This window comes from Sus scrofa, chromosome 4 (assembly GCF_000003025.6).
Source record: "Sus scrofa isolate TJ Tabasco breed Duroc chromosome 4, Sscrofa11.1, whole genome shotgun sequence".
Classification (NCBI taxonomy): domain Eukaryota; kingdom Metazoa; phylum Chordata; class Mammalia; order Artiodactyla; family Suidae; genus Sus; species Sus scrofa.
Genome location: NC_010446.5, coordinates 8,158,125 through 8,175,633, shown reverse-complemented (window position 1 = coordinate 8,175,633; position 17,509 = coordinate 8,158,125). Strand labels below are relative to the sequence as shown.

The 17,509-nt window shown below is 53.5% G+C and overlaps 2 protein-coding genes across 3 annotated transcripts in view; one reads left to right on the top strand and one right to left on the bottom strand.

The window, feature by feature from the left end:
• The window catches only part of SLA (Src like adaptor), an 80,568-nt gene extending 71,763 nt beyond the window's left edge, over nucleotides 1–8,805 (bottom strand). Inside the window, exon 1 of the transcript XR_002343070.1 lies at nucleotides 8,654–8,805. The gene's annotated coding sequence lies outside the window, so the exon portion shown is untranslated. The remainder of the gene's footprint in view (nucleotides 1–8,653) is intronic.
• Nucleotides 1–17,239, top strand: part of TG (thyroglobulin) — a 224,041-nt gene extending 206,802 nt beyond the window's left edge. For both annotated transcript variants that reach the window (NM_001168418.1, XM_021088574.1), the window contains 3 exon segments: nucleotides 14,486–14,620; nucleotides 15,924–16,114; nucleotides 17,028–17,239. In NM_001168418.1, coding sequence (NP_001161890.1) covers nucleotides 14,486–14,620; nucleotides 15,924–16,114; nucleotides 17,028–17,137 — 436 coding nt within the window. In that variant the 3' untranslated portion in view covers nucleotides 17,138–17,239.

Here is a 17,509-nt window from a genome sequence, read left to right as displayed (position 1 = left end):
CCAGAGGCGGGGTGAGGGTGGGTGGGAAGCTGAGCGCAGAGTGACCCTTGGCGGCCCTCCCAAATGCCAGGCTCTCAGGATCCACGCCCAGGGCACGAGTCCTTCAGCCTGGTTTTCCGCCTCCCTCCCTTTGAGGGCAGAGATGCAGCAGGTGTGGTCCTCTTGTGGTGAGTTCATTGGATGCTTTCAATGGGCACACACACCTTAGCACTCCAAAGTGTACAGTGACCATGGAGTTCCCTGGTGGCTCAGGGGGTTAAGGAGCTGGTGTTATCCCTGCTGTGGCTCAGGTTCCGGCTAAGGCACGGGTTTGATCCCTGGCCTGTGAACTTCCACATGCCGTGGACACAACCAAAAAAAAAAAAAATTTACAGTGGCCAAGACATAAGAAATGCATCTGTTAAATGACAAAAACAAACAAAACAAAACATAACAAAAGGACCTGGGTAATTCCAGCCAGAGTCAGGGATGCTTGGCCCCCGCTGTACTGTTTCCTCGCGCAGCTGTAACAGAGCACCACGGCCTGGGTGGCTGAGAATGCCTGGTCTCTCCATGAGGAGGCCGGGAGTTGGAAATCAAGGCATCCGCAGAGCCAGGCTCCCTCTGGAGGCTCTGGGGGAGCCTCTGTTCCAGGCCATTCTCCTGGCTTCTGGTGGCCTCAGGCACTGCCGGGCTTGTAGATAAACATCCTTGCCCTGTGTGTCTAGATGCACATTTCTCTTTTTTATAAGGACAGCAGTCAAACTGGATTAAAACCCACTGTAACGACCTCATTTTAACTTAGTTGTCGCCGAAAAGACCTTATTCCCAAAGAAGGTCATATTCTGAGGTTCTAGAGGTCAGGGCTCCAACGTATCTTTCGAAGGGGTCAGAATTCAGCCCATAGCACCCCCCCCCCTTCTCTCTGACGTGACGGAGCCCTGCCCGGGAGGCTCCTGAGGACTGAGGGGCCGAAGCAGGCTGTTCTGGACCTGGGAGCGGGTGGTCCATGGGGGAGGCATCCTGATGTAATCCCACCGCATCTTACCCTCCATCCTCTGGGGCCAGTGTGGGCCTCTTGTTGCTAAAGAGCATCCTCTCTGCCCTGCGGGGACCCACAGACAGGGCCCCCCTGCGCCGACCCACAGAACCTCCCTTGAAAGGAAGCCACGCTCCTGCATCAGAGCCACACGAAGTGCCTCCTGGGTCTTCATAGTCACAGCACCTCAGGGCCCAGTGACCCCCCCGGCACAGAGGGGAACAGTAGGTGCTCAAGAAGTCATGCCAGCCGCCTCGTGGGACAGGCGGGAACAGAGCCTTTCCCCCGCAGTTTGTAGGCTCCTTGGGACTTGGTTTTGCCATCTGCAAAATGGGAGTCAGGAGGCGGGAGAGGTCAGGAGAAGTGGTTCTTCTGGGCTCTGCAGAGCCCTGGACTTGGAGCCCCTGGGAGGAGGAGCGCGAGGTGGAGGGCGGGGCCTCCCAGCCCCTTTCTCTCAATCTCACAGCTGAGCGTCCAGTAAAATTTCAAGCGTCTGCAGGGTAACCACCGTGAGAGAAACCACGGGGCTCAGTCACCTTTAAGGGGCCTTCTGACTGTCATATTCCGTCGATTTTGGAGGAAAGAAACACTCGGGGCCACCGAAATATTTTACAGGGAGAGATGGTACCCGCTGCACAGAGGCAGAAGGTGTCCTGCTTAGAACAGGGCCTCTAAGCCCGCTGCCTGGTTAGAAGCCTGCCTTGACTCCTCTTAGCTCAGGAACCTAAGACAAGTCACTCAGTCTCCTTGGTGACAGTTTTTGTATCTGAAAAGTGAGAAGAGCAAGAATAGTACCGACTTTAAAGGGTTATTGTGAGAAGTAATTGCAATTAATTGGGGCCTGGCAAAGAGGACGCGCTAAGAGCGTCTTGTTATTCTCGTCCGTCAGAACGCGCTCTTGGCATCTTTCTGGGCGCGGGTCATCTCGCCCCTGACAGGGACCATAACACGGCGCCATCTATGTAGTAGATACTCGAATCAATGAATGAATCACAGAAACGAACCCATTTGATTTTTGGCAAGTTTATCTTTTCTGCCTGAAAAGATCCCTCTCTCACTCTGCCCTGGAGCTGTCACACCTCTCATTTATTTCTGGCTCAAAACTACAGACTTAAAAATATATGTGTGTGTGCCTTATGGTTTAAGCCATCTGTCTAGTATCTCCATTTCTCTGAGCATATATTAGATTTCCTGGCATAGCTAGTGAACAAAACCCAATAAATCAGTTTCTTAGGGATTCTTGTTACTTGCTCACAGCATTCCTGGCTCTCTAACTGCTCACCTGGATTGTAGATGAGGTTTGCATCTCTGCAGTTGAGGGCCCACTCCTGTGAAGAGAGTGTAGGTGTCATGGATGGGGCGAGGGGAGGGACAAAGAAACGAAAACCTTCAGTGCGAGAGGAAGGTGCAATTTTAAGATCCAGATTCAAAGACTCGCAGAACATGCAGGATGATTTCATCCAACTCACTTTACAGATAAAGAAACAAATGCCCAGAAAAGACTGGAATGATATATCCTGGCTCCAGAGTCAGTAAGGGGCAGTCTGGACCCAAACGGTCTCCTGCCCTCTCCAGTCTTCTTACAGTTGTGTCCACTTTGAGTGCCGGCCGTGGCTAAGTCCGCTTGCTCGCTGTGACTTTGGACGAGTTGCTTAACCTCTCTGAACCTCCATGTATCTCCATCTATCCAAGGGGATAGTAATAGTGCATGTCCCCTAAAGCTTCTGGAAGGGTTCAGGGGACAGTGCTGGCATCAGGGTGTGTGTGTGTGCATGCACACGTGCATCTGTACACACAGTACCTGGCAGTTTTGATCACTAAGGCTATGTACCCAAGAACAAAACTTGGCAGCTTTCTTCTGCTCAACTCTGCTCACTGGGGCGATCCTGAGCCCCGCTCTCTCCCGCATGGTTCCCATCCATAGCCCGCTGTTTCAGGAAGAGGGATTTTCAGTGATGACTATAATCCAGGGTGACTCAACCCGGGCGCTGCTGACACTTCCGGGTGGATAGCTCTTTGCTGTGGAGGCTGTCCTGGATGTCGCATCCCTGGCCTCCCCTGACTCAATCCCAGAAGCACCTTCCCAGGGGTGATAGCTGAAGATGCCTCCAGACATGGCCACCATCCTTTGGGGGCCAGAAGGCCCTCTGCTGAGCAGCACTGCTGGCATCCCTTAAAATGGGAGCCTGGAGGGGAGGGGAGACCCCTTTCTCAAGGGGAGACCCCTTGAGTCAACACAGAAGCCCCACCCCCAGGTGCTGCCCCTGCCCCACGGACCCCCCTCCCCCCGGGCAGACCAGGCACCACGAACCAGAGCATCTGGCGCTCCTGTTACAAAGCTGCTCCGGAAGGCTGACGGGCTCTCTCCCTGGCCACACAGGGCAGGGTCCTGGCCCACTGTGCCCTCGCAGCAATCTCTCTCTCTGCTGGGACTCTTCCCGCCCTGCCAGTCCCGGCGTGGCCACCTTGTTGCCTGCATTCGGTGTCTCTCTTGAACCAGCCCTCCCAAAGGACTCACTCATCCAAGTGTCTTCCTAGCAGGGGCCCCACAGTGCTCTGCCCCTCCCGGACCCCCAGACCCGGTGGCCAGCCCAGGTTTGGGGGTGTCCTCCCCAGCCTCCAGGAGCCAAGCCCCAGCAAGTGTAGAAGGGAGTGCTGAGGTCCTCTCTGGCGTCGTCCCTCCTTAGGGGGCTCGGCCCCTCTTCCTGCGGGCCTCTGCTGGGGGTGACCTCTCTGAGCATCAGTCTCGTCATCTGGAGATGGAGCTAATACCAGTGCTTACAGTAGCCGGAGCGTGTGGAGATCGAATAGGACAAAGCGGCCCAGCCAGCTGCCCGGCGTCGGCTGGCCCTCAGTAGGTGCGACAGACACTGTATGTTATGCTGGGGGCCTTACTGGGGGACGAACAAATCCTAGGAAGAGAGCAGCCACAGGTGCCGTGATTTCTGGGTACTGGCCCTGAAAAGGGTCGCTTCGGAGGGGAGATGGGGCCCATCATCTTAGGATTCCTGGGGTGGCTCCGGTTCTCCGTTCCCATGGAAATTCCTTGTGGGGGGCTGTGTGTGAGCCCTCATGCTTGAGCTGTGTGCTGTGTTCAGGTCCTCATCCCAAAGCCCTTCGTCCCCAGGGTCCTGAGATGTCGTTCCCATGTCTCAACAGGGTAGAAGGTATTTTAAAGAGATGAGACTTGCCTTTGAATGGTCAGTGGGGTAAGGCTCTTGGCACTAACACCTATCCAGGCTCCATGTAGGATGCTGGACGATTCTTTTTTTTTTTTTTTTAGTCTTTCTAGGGCTGCCCCTGAGGCATATGGAGGTTCTCAGCTGCCCGCCTACACCACAGCCACAGCAACACAGGGTCCAAACTGCATGTGCAACCTGCACCACAGCTCATGGCAACGCCGGATCCTTAACCCACTGAGCAAGGCCAGGGATCGAACCCGCATCCTCATGGATGCTAGTTGGGTTTGTTAACCACCGAGCCACGATGGGAGCCCCTGGACGATTCTTTCACTGGGGGAGAAGCAGCTCAGAAGTGAAAGAACACACCCTTGCAAGGTTAAGCCCACCAGCGTGTTCACCCATCTCTTCCATGACAACTGTCCGCATTTGAGCTGCTCCCTCCACCTTCCTCTCCTCCCCAATAACATGCGTGTGGTTCCATCTGATTCATGCGACCATTCAGGTGACAGTGAACACCTGGCATAGTGCAGATGATCGATATTTGGGTAATTTTTCTTTTAGGAGAAATAAGTTTCCGAGAAGAAAAGAAAAAAATCAAAATGACTAAAGAGGCAGCAGCGTTTCTCCTTTACACGTTGTCCTAAGCCTGGAAAAACAAAGCCATCAATTCCAGAGTCAGGACACTGTGTACACCACTGCATTTGGAGTCTAGACGTTTCTCTGCATTCCAGGGGCCTTTAACATTCCAGATTCCAGTGCTATCTTTCTAGTGGACCATCTTAGTGAATTAGTTGGAGTCAGCAAACCAAAGAAAATATTAAGGGGCTGAATTCTTGAACTGGGTCCATTGGCCTGGCTACATCCTGTGCGATTAACAAGATTAGTTCCCAGGAAAGATGGAAGTAAACCATTTTTTTTGACCTCAGGATGTATAATGGCTTATGCTGTGCATCCTCTTCAGTGCTGATTTGACAGGTATTTGCTGTCTTCCATGCCCCAGAGTCTCTTCTAGATCCTAGAGATGGAGCAGCTGGTAAGACAGAGAAGGGCTGCCCTCTTGGGACTAACACTGTGGTCAGCGGGTGGGGTTGAAGAGTATCTAGGAATAGCGTGCAAAGCACAGGCAATATACACATACATAAGCAGTCAGTTAACTGCGCTAGAAAGGAGAGTGGGAAAGAGCTTAACATGTTTGAGGATAAAGAAGGACAAAAGAGCTGGAGTCTACTGAAGAGGAGAGTAGTTGGAGATGTGGGGAAAAAAGATGGGGTCTTACAGTTTACATAGGAGTTTGTAAGCTGTGGCAGGCAAAGAGATAGTATTTTGAGTGTGATGGGAAAGGCACTGAAACTTTTTCAGACAGGTTATATAGCTTGCCCGATGATGTTATTGTTCACCCTCAAAACACAACTGACGAAAAGCCAGGGCTTTAAAAAAATAGAATGTAGACGAGAAACCTTGTTATCCAATATGATGATGATTTAATCAGAAAAGTCCACTAAGATGGGAACTTTTGAAAAATTATATATATATATGTATATATGCCTTAGATATTTAATCTTAACGCTTAAGCCTATAAACGTGCATTTGTTTGCCATTCTTCTAGTGCAGGGTCAAAAGTCTGAGTAGGAGAATGCTGTTTAAAGCTCTCCCTTTGGAATTTCTGCAAAACCATAACCACAATGTAAGCTCCGCGATGTCCGGTTTTGGTTTCTTGAAAGTGGGGCATCCACACAGGTAATGAATTTAATTACACTCTAGAATTACAAAGAGACCTCTAACTGACACAAACAGGCTGGAGAGAAACACAGCTGGCTCTTGGTAAACACATAACTTCCTGGTGAGAAGAGATGCATTGGGCCAGGAAAGCTCAGCCTTGTCTGAGCAACAGTGGATACGCCTTAGTAGAGAATAGCAGACCCAGGTTAATCCAGCACGTCCGTTGAAAGCTTCGCCTGTGTTGCCAAACCATGTATCATCCAGCTCTGCTGGGCTCTGGGGAGTTATGGAAAGATTACAAGTATTTCATTGGGGGCCAGAGCTGCAGTATTTAAGGTGTCACAGCTTAGGGAACCCTTCTGTAAAACGCACGCCTAAGCATGTCATTACTTCTCAATGAATTCAGAGGCAGACTCGGAACTTTGCCTGTTGGATTTGCCCAAAGAGAAGCACCCTGGTAGGCTTCGAATTGTAAATTGTTTAACAACCCCTCAGGAAAAGAAAAAAAAAAAGCCTGGGAAGCAGAAAAACTTTTATTCCTCCGTGTTCCCTAGTTTCCTCTGGAGGAAGTTATCTAGAGATGCTGGCTAAAGATAAGAAAAGAGTATATTTTATGGGGAGGAGGTCAACCAATTTCCTCCTGAGGGAAAAAACAGCAGGGATAGAAAGTTTCTGGAACTGACTCCCACATCCATCCGGCGACGGGCTCCCCCAGCCAGGCCTCTTCAACCCAGCATCAGTGAAGGACCACCTCCGTAAGGGAACGTGAGGCTTGTTTATGTCAAGTAAGATCCTACCCACTCCCTCCCCCCCCCCAGCTCAGGTCACTGTCTGCAGGGCCAACAGTCACGTGTGTTCCTGTGGGGACCGCCCCTCCGTCATGCTCCCTGACCAGCCCTGAGGTCCACAGGTGACCCCTCCCTGATCCCCGAAGCTGAGCTCAGGTCCGGAGCGGGTACGTGAACTGTCTCTGAAACCTGTAGCTTCGGCTTTGGGCCTCCCGGAGCGCAGGCTTAGCCTCTGCACATCCGCACCAGCAGCTTTAAGATGAGCAGATGACCGGAAGGTCGGGACCATCTGCAAAAAGAGCCAACCTGGTGTCTCTGCCGGACGATCGCAGCGACCCTGTGATTTCTGTCTCAGCCTCTCTTCCCTCCCCTCTGCAGCTGTGGTCCCCAAAGAGATGCAGCTCGCAACTGGCTTGGTAGAAACCGCCGATGTCCCCCATTCTTAAAGATGTGGGCCCCAGTCCCTCCGGCCTCGATCCTCGCGCCTTTCACGGGACCGGAGCCTAAAGACCTTCTCAAGCTCACTCTTGAGCGGTTCCCAAACTTTTGACTTTCCTGGACCAGGAATAAATCCAATTTCCCTTTTTAACGTCAGGCACTCTCGTAATAGATGAGGCCCAGAGCTTCGGGGACTCTGTTGCCTGACGCGGCAGCTCCCTCCCCGCCCTCACTCCTCAGTGCCAGCCGCCCCTCCCACCCCAGCCTCTGGACAAGCACGGAACCCCCTCCTCCGGGATCCACGGGCCCCAAGTCTCTGCCCAAACACCCGTCCCACTTCATCCGCTCGCTAGAGACCCCGACACCCCTTTCAAAGCCCAAGTCAACCGACACTTCCTCTGACTCTGCACAGACCCCTCGCCGTTTCCTTGCCGGAAACAGTAGTATCAATTTTCTCTCTTTTTATGAAGTTTTGTAAATAATTCTATCATTTGATATCTGTTATGCAATTCAGAGATTTATTTATTTATTTATTTATTTATTTGCTTTTTGTCTTTTTAGGGCCACACCTGCAGCATATGGAAGTTCCCAGGCTAGGAATCAAATGAGAGCTACAGCTACCGACCTACACCACAGCTCACGGCAACACTGGATCCCTGACCCACTGAGAGAGGCCAGGGATCGAACCCACATCCTCATGGATACTAGTCAGATTCATTTCGGTTGCACCACAATGGGAACCCTGAGAATTTATTTTCCTAAATGTTGGCTTACTGTGTTTCCCATTAGACTATGACCTTGGTGACAAAATGACAGACTTTTTCCTCTTTCCCCCCAGCACCTGTTCGGAGCAGGTGCACAGTAGCCCTTAGAAGATGCGACCCAAGCACAGTCTTGCCCTGATGCCCTGTTTTGCCGTTACCCTCACCAAGCTCTGTCTACATCCTGAAACTGGAGCACACGCTTAGTTTTCCCCTGGGCTGTGTGGCTGGTCAGATCCTCCCACACTCTGACTGAATGTCCCAACCTGACAGCAACAGCAGTAGCCCATGCTTGGATGGCAATTTTTAATTTTTAGAGGGATTTCCATCCACCAGTGTGTCTAAGCATTAGTGAGGCTGGAGGCTGAACAGGGATGCTCAGACCCATTTCACAGACAGAGAAACCAAGGCTCAGAGAGCCAGTGGTGGAAGTGGGGTTTGAGCCCAGCTCACGCAGCCAGGGCAAGGAGCTTTCTGAGACCCCACTGCCATGGGGTGATCCAGAACCGCTCTGAGAGAGATTGAGTACCTGTCGGGTTAGGGAAGTTTGGCGTTATTATCAAAGACCACAAAGGACAACCAAAAGCTAAATCAAAGCAGCATGACCACACGCCGAAGTGACAAGCACGGGTCTAGTACATGAGGCATCAGTGATGATCACACCCAGCACAGAGCAAAGAAACTAAGGCACGAACCGTCTGCCCCCGGCCTCCAGCGGCCCCTCAGCCAGTGAGTCTCTCCTCCTACCTCGTCAGTCCCTGGGGTGTCCGCTGACGCTGAGTGCAATCCTGTCCTCCTCCAAAGAGTCCGGGACTGTCAGGCCCAGACTCACCGAGGCCTCGGTCCTCCGATCCCAAATGCCCTCTGCCGAGGCTCCCACTGCCTGCCCTCCTCCAGATGTCTGCCTTAAACGGCTCAAAATAACCCCAGCATCCTGATAAAGATCAGCCCTGCGAAGGAAAAAACAAAGCCGAAGTCCTCATACACAGCAGCTCTCAAGTTAAACAGATCAGCTGGGCTGCAAGGCCAGGCCTTTTCCAAAGCCGTGCTCTGTCACCTTTGGGGTCACAGACCGTGGTGGTCTGGCTCATGCACATCTTCTCCCAACTCCATGTCCTGTGACGTCACTTGGGGAGCCTGGCGTCGCCTATGGTGGGAGACGCTAGCAACTGGCCAGAGCCAATCGGTAGGCATTGACCGTCACACCGGCAGCACAGAGCCTCCTGAGAACGGGATGCATGTGGCGAGAGCTCTGAAGCCTCTCCCAGGAAGGATGCACGTACACACTGTCCCACTATGTTACACCTAATTTCAGGGGACTCATGCTCCTCTGAAGCCCTGCCATGGAACCCCCAAGTCAGAGACCTTCATTCTCCAGCTTTCCCGTGATTCTCATGGGAAGAAGGAAAATACGAATGGGCATAAGAGCCAGACACAGAGTAAGAGATTGGAAAAGTTCTGTTGCGAAACCTCATTTGGTGTTTGGAGGAGCGACTGACACCATTTTGCAGATGAGAACACTGAGGTCCAGACAGGTTATGTATCTTTTCCAAGATTTCACAGGTACTAAGTGACGGAGCCAGATTTTGAACTCTGTTCTCGACACCGTTTGGGATGCAACTTTTTCTTTGGAAGAAAGAGTAGACGCGGCCACTGCAAGAGGCAGAACGATGGCCCCTCCCACTGCCCACACCCCAGTCCCCCAACCTGTGGCTGTGTCACCTTACTCGGCAGGGGGTCTTGGCAGAGGTGATGACGATTCAGGACCTTGAAGGAGTTCCTGTCACGGCTCAGTGGTAACGAACCTAACTAGTGTCCTTAAAGATGTGGGTTCGATCCCTGGCCTCGCTCAGTGGATTAAGGATCCGGTGTTGCTGTGGCTGTGGGGTAGGCCGGCGGCTGCAGCTCCAATTTGACCCCTAAACTAGGAACCTCCATATGACATGGGTGCTACCCTAAAAAGCAAAACAAAAAAAAAATCCAAAATTTTTTTAAAATTAACAAAAGGTCACGGACCTTGCAATGGGAGTTTGTTCAGGATTAGCCACGTGGGCCCGCTCTGACGACGAGAGCGCCTCAGAGCAGGAGAGGGGCCGGGGCGTGGGCCAGACAGACCGGCGGCGGCGGCTTGGCGGAGTGAGACCACGAACTCGCGTGCACGGGGAATGGCCTTCCGTTCTCAGCCAGCGAGAGAACGGGAACCTGGGCCCTTCCCCTCGAGAACGGAGTCCTGCCACCACCCCTGAGAAGCAGGGAGCAGGTTCCCCCGCAGAGACTCCCGAAGGACCAGAGCCTGCTGACCACTCGATGGGGCCACGGAGACCCATTGCGGGCCTTCCACTCCTGGGACCTGTGAGATAGCGCATTCGCGTGGTTTTTAGCCACTTATTTGTGGTACGTCTTAGGACAGTGGTAGGAAGGGAATACAGCCACTTTCTCTGCAGGACCTTCCGAGAAACAGGCTGGTTCCCTTGTACCGTGTGTGTGTGGGGGGGTGGGCAGGCTCTGAGGGGGGCAGTGGAGAGAAGGGGCCCACCCAGGAGAGGCCCACCCTGGGACTCGGGGCTTCTCGGGTTCCTCTGTAGCCACTGATGTGACAGACCTCGCCCGGCCAGGGCAGGGCGGTGCTAGTGGAGGAAACCCACCAACACGACCCAGAGGACAGCGGGTCTTGGACTTGAACACCTGGTCCCGGCATCACCGCTTAGCAGTTTCGGGTCCTCGACAGGGAGATGGCCTCTTTGAGCCTCAGTCCCTCCAGGGTGAAACTCTAGGAATGACTCCAGTGACATCTCCTCACAGGGCTCTCGAGATGATAAGGGTGAAAGTGACTTGGAAACTGCCAGCCTCAGGTATGGGTGAGAGATTTTTATCGCCCCTGATATAATGTCTGTCTTCCTGGCATTTTTTGTCTTGTGTTCCCTTTCTCTTTATAGATCATCATTAAGAAATTGGGGGAGTTCCCGTCGTGGCACAGCAGAAACAAATCCGACTGGGACCATGAGGTTGTGGGTTCGATCCCTGGCCTTGCTCAGTGGGTTAAGGATCCAGCGTTGCCGTGAGCAGTGGTGCAGGTCGCAGACGTGGCTCAGGTCTGGCGTTGCTGTGGCTGTGGTGTAGGCTGACGGCTGCAGCTCCGATTTGACCCCTAGCCTGGGAACTACATATGCTGTGGGTGCAGCTCTAAAAAGAAAAGAAAAAAAAAAGAAAAAGAAAAAGGAAATTGGGGCATTGGAGTTCCCCTTGTGGCACAGCAGAAATGAATCTGACTTTTTGATCTCTGGCTTTGCTCAGTGAGTCAGGGAATCCGGCATTGCTGTGAGCTGTGGTGTAGGTCACAGATTTGGCTGGGATTCAATCCCTAGCTCAGGTACTTCCATATGCCACAGGTGTAGCTGTAAAAAAATTTTTTTAAAAAAGACAGAAATGAGGGCATTAATACCCTGCTTACTGCCCACGGAAGTGTAGACAAAGACAGAGTTTGGGGCCTGGGAGATGGCTTGAGACCCTGGATCCCCCGTGTCACTTCACCTTTCTGAGCTTTGGGTCATGGCCTGGAAACTATGCAGGTGAGACAGATACTTCCTGGTGGATCAGAGACCACCCAGGGTCCCTGGTGCATCATTGGGAGCTGTGGAAACAGTAGCTGTGAATAGTCGCTGAGAATAGCTGGCAGCTGAACAGGCCAGCTGGGCAGCCACAGACCCTGGGCTCCCATCTGAGCTTGACTGTGGAGACTTCGGACACTGAGCAAGGCACCTGCTTCCAGGGATCTATACATTCTGATGCCACTGGTGCTTCCCGCTCCTGCTCAGGAAAGCAGGCAAGCTTACAGCTGCTCTAAGGAGGTCGGGGTACTGGACAGCAGCTGCAGAGACATCACCCTTTGGGACTGTCATTCTCTCCATCCTAACCGAGTGCCCTATGTCCAGGACGGCTCACCCTGCCTTGTGACCTTCCTACGCCTTCCAATGGAGGCGCCCAGTCCTGACACAGAATAGCCGTCGTCACAGTAGCCCGGCGTTTGTGAAACACTTGCTTTAAATAGCATCCACACGTAACGGCTGCTCTGGTCTGTATTTCACGATGAGGAAGCCAAGCTTCAGAAAAATCAAATGACTCATCCAAAGTTACATGGGTGACAAGGGACAGAGCGAGATCTCCGCTGAGTGACTCAGGGGCGTATCGCTTCTTCTGTGCCCTGCTGCTGGCCCCGTGAACTAATTCTTAAGGTCACAAGAGGGGTTCCGGCTCATGAGCCCCTCAGAGTCCCCAGGCTGAGCTGGGTGCCCAGCATCCAGCCCCAGCCCCATGCCTGTGGGTCACCACGGTCCCAGCCTGAGCTGAGGGACAGCAGAGAAGATGCCTTCTTGGTTCGACTGTCCCCTCTCACATCCCTGACCTTCAGGGTCCCCTTTCCTGCTCTGAGCTCATCACAATGAATTGCTCTGAGCCGGAGCCCCTCTGTCTAGTCACTGAACATTGCATCTTGCTTTGCAGTAGTTTAATCTCTTTGCAAGTTGCCTTTATCCAGTGGCTTCCTAGCCTGAGCCCTTTCTCAGCACATGTGTCCCCTGGGTATATCTGCCCATTACGCCAGCACAGATGAGAATTACGGGGCACTCTGTACCGCTGCTCAGAGATGCGGCTGTTACCTTAAAGATGCTGATTGCATCAGGAAGTGGAGGGTGGGTGAGGAGGAGGTGGATGAGAAGGCTGGGCTTTGGAGCACCTGGCTGCCTGCTGCACACACCATCTTCTTCCAGCTTCACCACAGCCCTGCCCGGTAGGTGTTTATACTCATTCCATGGATAGGGAAGCAGGGAGGTCACGTAATTTTCGAGAAGTCACCCGGCTTGAAAGTGGAGGAGCCAAGGCCCGGGGACAGTGCCCCTGGCCCCTCCATACCCTTCGCTGGCATCATGCTTCCTAAGCAACGTCCCGGATCCACCTGCTGTTCGAGTTACCGCGTGTCTCTGCGGAGGTCAGGAAACCTCTCTGGACTTCATTTTTCTTGTCTGCAGAATTAGAGACTGGCTCTGGTGATAAGTTGGGCCAATTGCAAGGTCCGAGAGCCCCGTCTCCACACAAGACCCGTTCATTTCTGGAGCCAAGTGCAAGTTGAGGGGGTTTCCCCAAACCACCCTCCTGGTTGAGAATTCACCAGAGAGACGCACAGGCCTCACGGAGCACCGTGGTTGAGGTTATCTGGGGGCAAGGATGCAGATTAAGATCAGACGAAGGAAGGGGGGCAGCCGAGCGCAGGGCCCAGGGGGTTCCGCGCGCCAAGCTCTGTGTCTTCTCCCCGTGGAATCGGGAGGGGTTGCTCTCTGGGTGTTGATCGTGACAGTGCACACGGAGGGTGCCACCCAGGAAGGCCCCCCCTAAACTTGGTGTTCAGAGGTTTTACTGGGACCCCCTTACAGAGACTTGGTGGATTGCGTGATTGTCGGCCTGTGTGGCTAATCGCAGTCCCCACGTTGACTGTTCCCGTGTGAGCCAAACCCGTCCCCCGAAGTCACATGGTTGGCCTCTGCATGGCCAGAGCCCCGCTAAGACGGCTGAGTGGGGCCACGTGTACGGGAGGCCCAGTGTGGCCAGCCCCTGCCCTAAACAGAGACACTCGTGTTAGGTGTGACACAGCTTACCTCCCGGACACCGGAGACAAACGCCACACAACTGTAAAGTCCCCGCAGCTTCTCTCCCAGTGCTCGACCCCCACGGCCCCGAGGGCCACGCGCAGTCTGTGCAGTGCCAGCTCAGTCCACTTAAACTGCTCACCTGGCGTCCAGGTCTTTAGTCCCTCCTGCCTGCTGCTTATTAGCTATTCAGTTGGTCACAGCATACTTTTTTTTTTTTTTTTTTTGCTTCTTAGGGCTGCACCCGCAGCATATGGACATTGCCAGGCTAGGGGTGGAATCTGAGCTGCAGCTGCCGGCCTATGCCACAGCCACAGCAACATGGGATCCAAGCTGCATCTGCAGCCTACACCACAGCTCACAGCAACATGGGATCCTTAACCTACTGAGCAAGGCCAAGGATGGAACCTGCAACCTCATGGATCCTGGTTGGGTTTGTTAACCACTGAGTCACGAAGGGACTCTGCTCACAGCCTACGTATTATTGGCCAGCTATGTGCCAGGCGCTGCACCAGGATGGGGTCCCGGGATGAAGGTCCACCTCGAAGCTCGGGGGAGTATAAGCCATGGATGAACGAGGACTGGCACAGAGACGGGGTTAGAAGGGGTCGAACAAGCACCTGTCTAGTCAATACTATAAGTGCCGTGGTTGGACTGTGGTCAAAAGGACCTCCTCTTGGAAACGTGCTCACAGACATTCCCAGAGAGTTAAGCGCTCAGCACTGGGTCTGCTCCATCCTGGATTTGTGCCGTGGATCTGCCCCATTGGACAAGAAGCCAAGCAGAACCTCCACTAAACTAAGCGCCAGCCAGGAATCCCAAACATACAGAGAAAAGCATCTTCACTGCGGCATGAACATAGGGTTCATGTCGTTTGGTTCTCCCGGCAGTTTATTTTTCTCTTAACTCTTGCTCCTTCTTCTTTGCCTGTGTTTTGCAGCCTGGAACTGCTGGCCGATGTCCGCTATGCCTTCGGGCTCCCCTTCTACCCCGCCTACGAGGGGCAGTTTACCCAGGAGGAGAAAAGCCTCTCCCTGAAAATCATGCAGTACTTTTCCAACTTCGTCCGATCTGGGTGAGTGGACCACGTGTGCCGGAGGCTATAGTGTGTGTGTGTGTGTGTGTGTGTGTGTCTGTGTGTGTGTGTGTGTGTGTGTGTGTGTGTGTGTCTGTGTGTGTGTGTGTGTGTGTGTCTGTGTGTGTGTGTCTGTGTGTGTGTGTGTCTGTGTGGCCCCCCCCACCCCCCACCCCAGCTCGGTCTCCCCCTTCGAGCCAAAACCACCCTTGTGTAGGTTGGTCTTGGGAAAGAAGCATCCCAGTCATACACTCCCGTGTTCAGCCACATCCGTCGGCTCCAGATCAGACGCCCGCACCCTCGGCACGTTGGCACTGGGCTGGATGAGTCTTTGCGGTGGGGCCATCCTGTGCACCCTCTGCTCTGGTCTCCACCCACAGGATGCTGGGAGCACCTCACCCCTATTCCAGTTGTGAGATCAAAAATATCTCGGCCACAGAATTCCCTTGTGGTGCAGTGGGTTTAGGATCTAACTACAGCAGCTCAGGTCACTGCTGTGATGTAAGTTCGACCCCTGGCCTGGGAATTTCCATATGCCTTGGGCACGGCCAAATATATATGTATATCTCAGACATTGCCCAATGCCCGTTGGAAGACAAAATTTCCCCAGAGGGAGAACCTCTGCCTACATGATCAAAGTCAGTTGCAGTGCTCAGGACCCGTTCTTGTCTATGCTGCCTCTGCCAGACCTCTATTCTAGCCCAACTAGCACACTCGCTGTTCCCACTTCCAGGACTGTTCCGGCTGTCCCTTCCACCCTGCGGTTTACCCGTCTCCCTTTCTGCCAGACAAGCAGTGGTCACTAGCACGGGGCTCAGGCCCCTGGAAAAAGTAGAAGGTAAAAAAGTCACGGTCCAGCTGTGAGCTACGGACAGTCTGAAACACGAAACCCCAGCCATCATTAAAAGCAGGACAGGAGTTTGTGTCGTGGCTCAGCGGGTTAAGGACCTGACTGGTATCTATGAGGATGTAGGTTCAATCCCTGGCCTCGCTCAGCAGGTCGGGGATCTGGCATCGCCATGAGCTGTGGTGTAGGTTGCAGACCTGTGGCTGTAGTGTAGGCCGGCAGCTACAGCTCTGATTCAACCCCTAGCCTGGGAGCCTCCATATGCCCAGGGTTCGTCCCTAAAAAAAAAAAAAAAAAAAAAAAAAAAACCAACAACCCTGGAATCAGATTGGGCAGGTTCAGCTCCTGGTCTGACACCTGAAGATGTGTGACTTGGTCCTCAGAGGCCATGTGGGAAGTGATCCCAAATGATGAAAGACAATGTTCCCTCATGGAAATGTCTTCTCACTTTCCCAGAAATCCCAACTACCCTCATGAGTTCTCCAGGAAAGCACCTGAATTTGCAGCCCCCTGGCCCGATTTTGTCCCGGGAGACGGGGCAGAGAGCTACAAGGAGCTCAGTGTCCTGCTCCCCAATCGACAGGGCCTGAAAAAGGCCGACTGCTCCTTCTGGTCCAAGTACATCTTGTCTCTGAAGGCCTCGGCAGGTAGGGAGCCAGGGTCGCTGGGTCACGGGGGTGCCATGGGCACAGCCGGGTGGGGGGAGCTCCTCTTTGTCAAGGGCCTCCTGTTCTGATGGGGGATGGCAGAGGAAGTAAGGGGGGCACAGGAAGAAGACCCTGGGGGGCCAGGGCGGGGAGGGTTGAGTAGGGACCCTCTGCAGCATTGGTGTCGGGGGGAGAAGGCAGTATCTGGAACCTTATGCTCGCCGCCCCTGGAGGCTGGGAAATGACTTGCAGAGGGATTTCTAGCCAAGGAAGAAGGGGGCATTTCACTTCTTCCTGTTGAGGAGAACTTCCTGTTGCAAAAGTGCTAAAGAAAGAAAATGAATCATAATGACGGCACTGGGAGTGTAGAGATCAATGCAGTGCCTTCAGAAGCTTCCAGAAGAGTAGGGGAGTGAGGGGCATAACCCAGGGGACATCCTTCAGCTTTCCGGGTGCTGAGATGAAAGTCTGCCCCCAAACTAGTGAGATCTCAAAAGGAGGGAGGGCTCACTTCTCCCCGGGGGGTGGGGTGGTCTGGGAAGGCTTCCTGGAGGAGGTGATGTGGGGCCTGAGGTTTTCCACCTGACAGGAGCTTTGCATGTGGGGAGGGTAAGGGTGGAACCATCAGCAGGGAAGTGACCTTGCCCAGCATAGACTTTAGACTTTCAAGTCTGCATTTATCTTCCAAGGCCAAGTGGTTCTCTTGGTTGACAAACTGAGGTTCTCTGTTGCTGAACCCAAGTCCCGTTGGACCTTAGCATGACCCTAGAGCCAGGTGATAGGTCCATGTCCCTCTTTATGGCATGAGTAGGGAGCTCCCCTCGGAGTCTGGAATCTCTGTGGATCAAAGGGAAAGAGATGGGGGAGGGGAATCCTGATCCAGGTTGGACCAGCCTTGGCTCTCCTGTTTCAGATGAAGCTGAGGACGGGCCCTTAGCAGAGAGTGAAGAAGAGGACCGGCCTGGGCTGACAGAAGACCTCCTGGGGCTCCCGGAGTTAGCTTCCAAGAGCTACAGCAAGTGACAGCCCCTGGGGAGCCCCCCCCCCTGCCAGCTGCCACCCTGGGCAGCTTATTCTCCTACACAGCCACTCACTTTCAATAAAGGCTCTACCTGCAGAGAAGCATTGGTGACTCAGATTTCTTCCTTGGAGATAATTCCTGGGAGACACCAAACTGTGTCTTCATCCTCCTCCTGAGGTTTGGCTCCCAGGCTGCTGTTTCCTTCCAACAAATATGCATAGAGCTTCCTCTGTGCCCCAGGCCCTGTGCTGGGCGCTGGAGAGGCAAGGATCCTGCCCTCTCGCAGGAGACAGAGACAGAGGTTTATGGTGGCACCGGAAGCAGGGCTCCATCGAGAGTAGGCCCCAGCGTGACGCGGTCTCATCTTGTGTCAG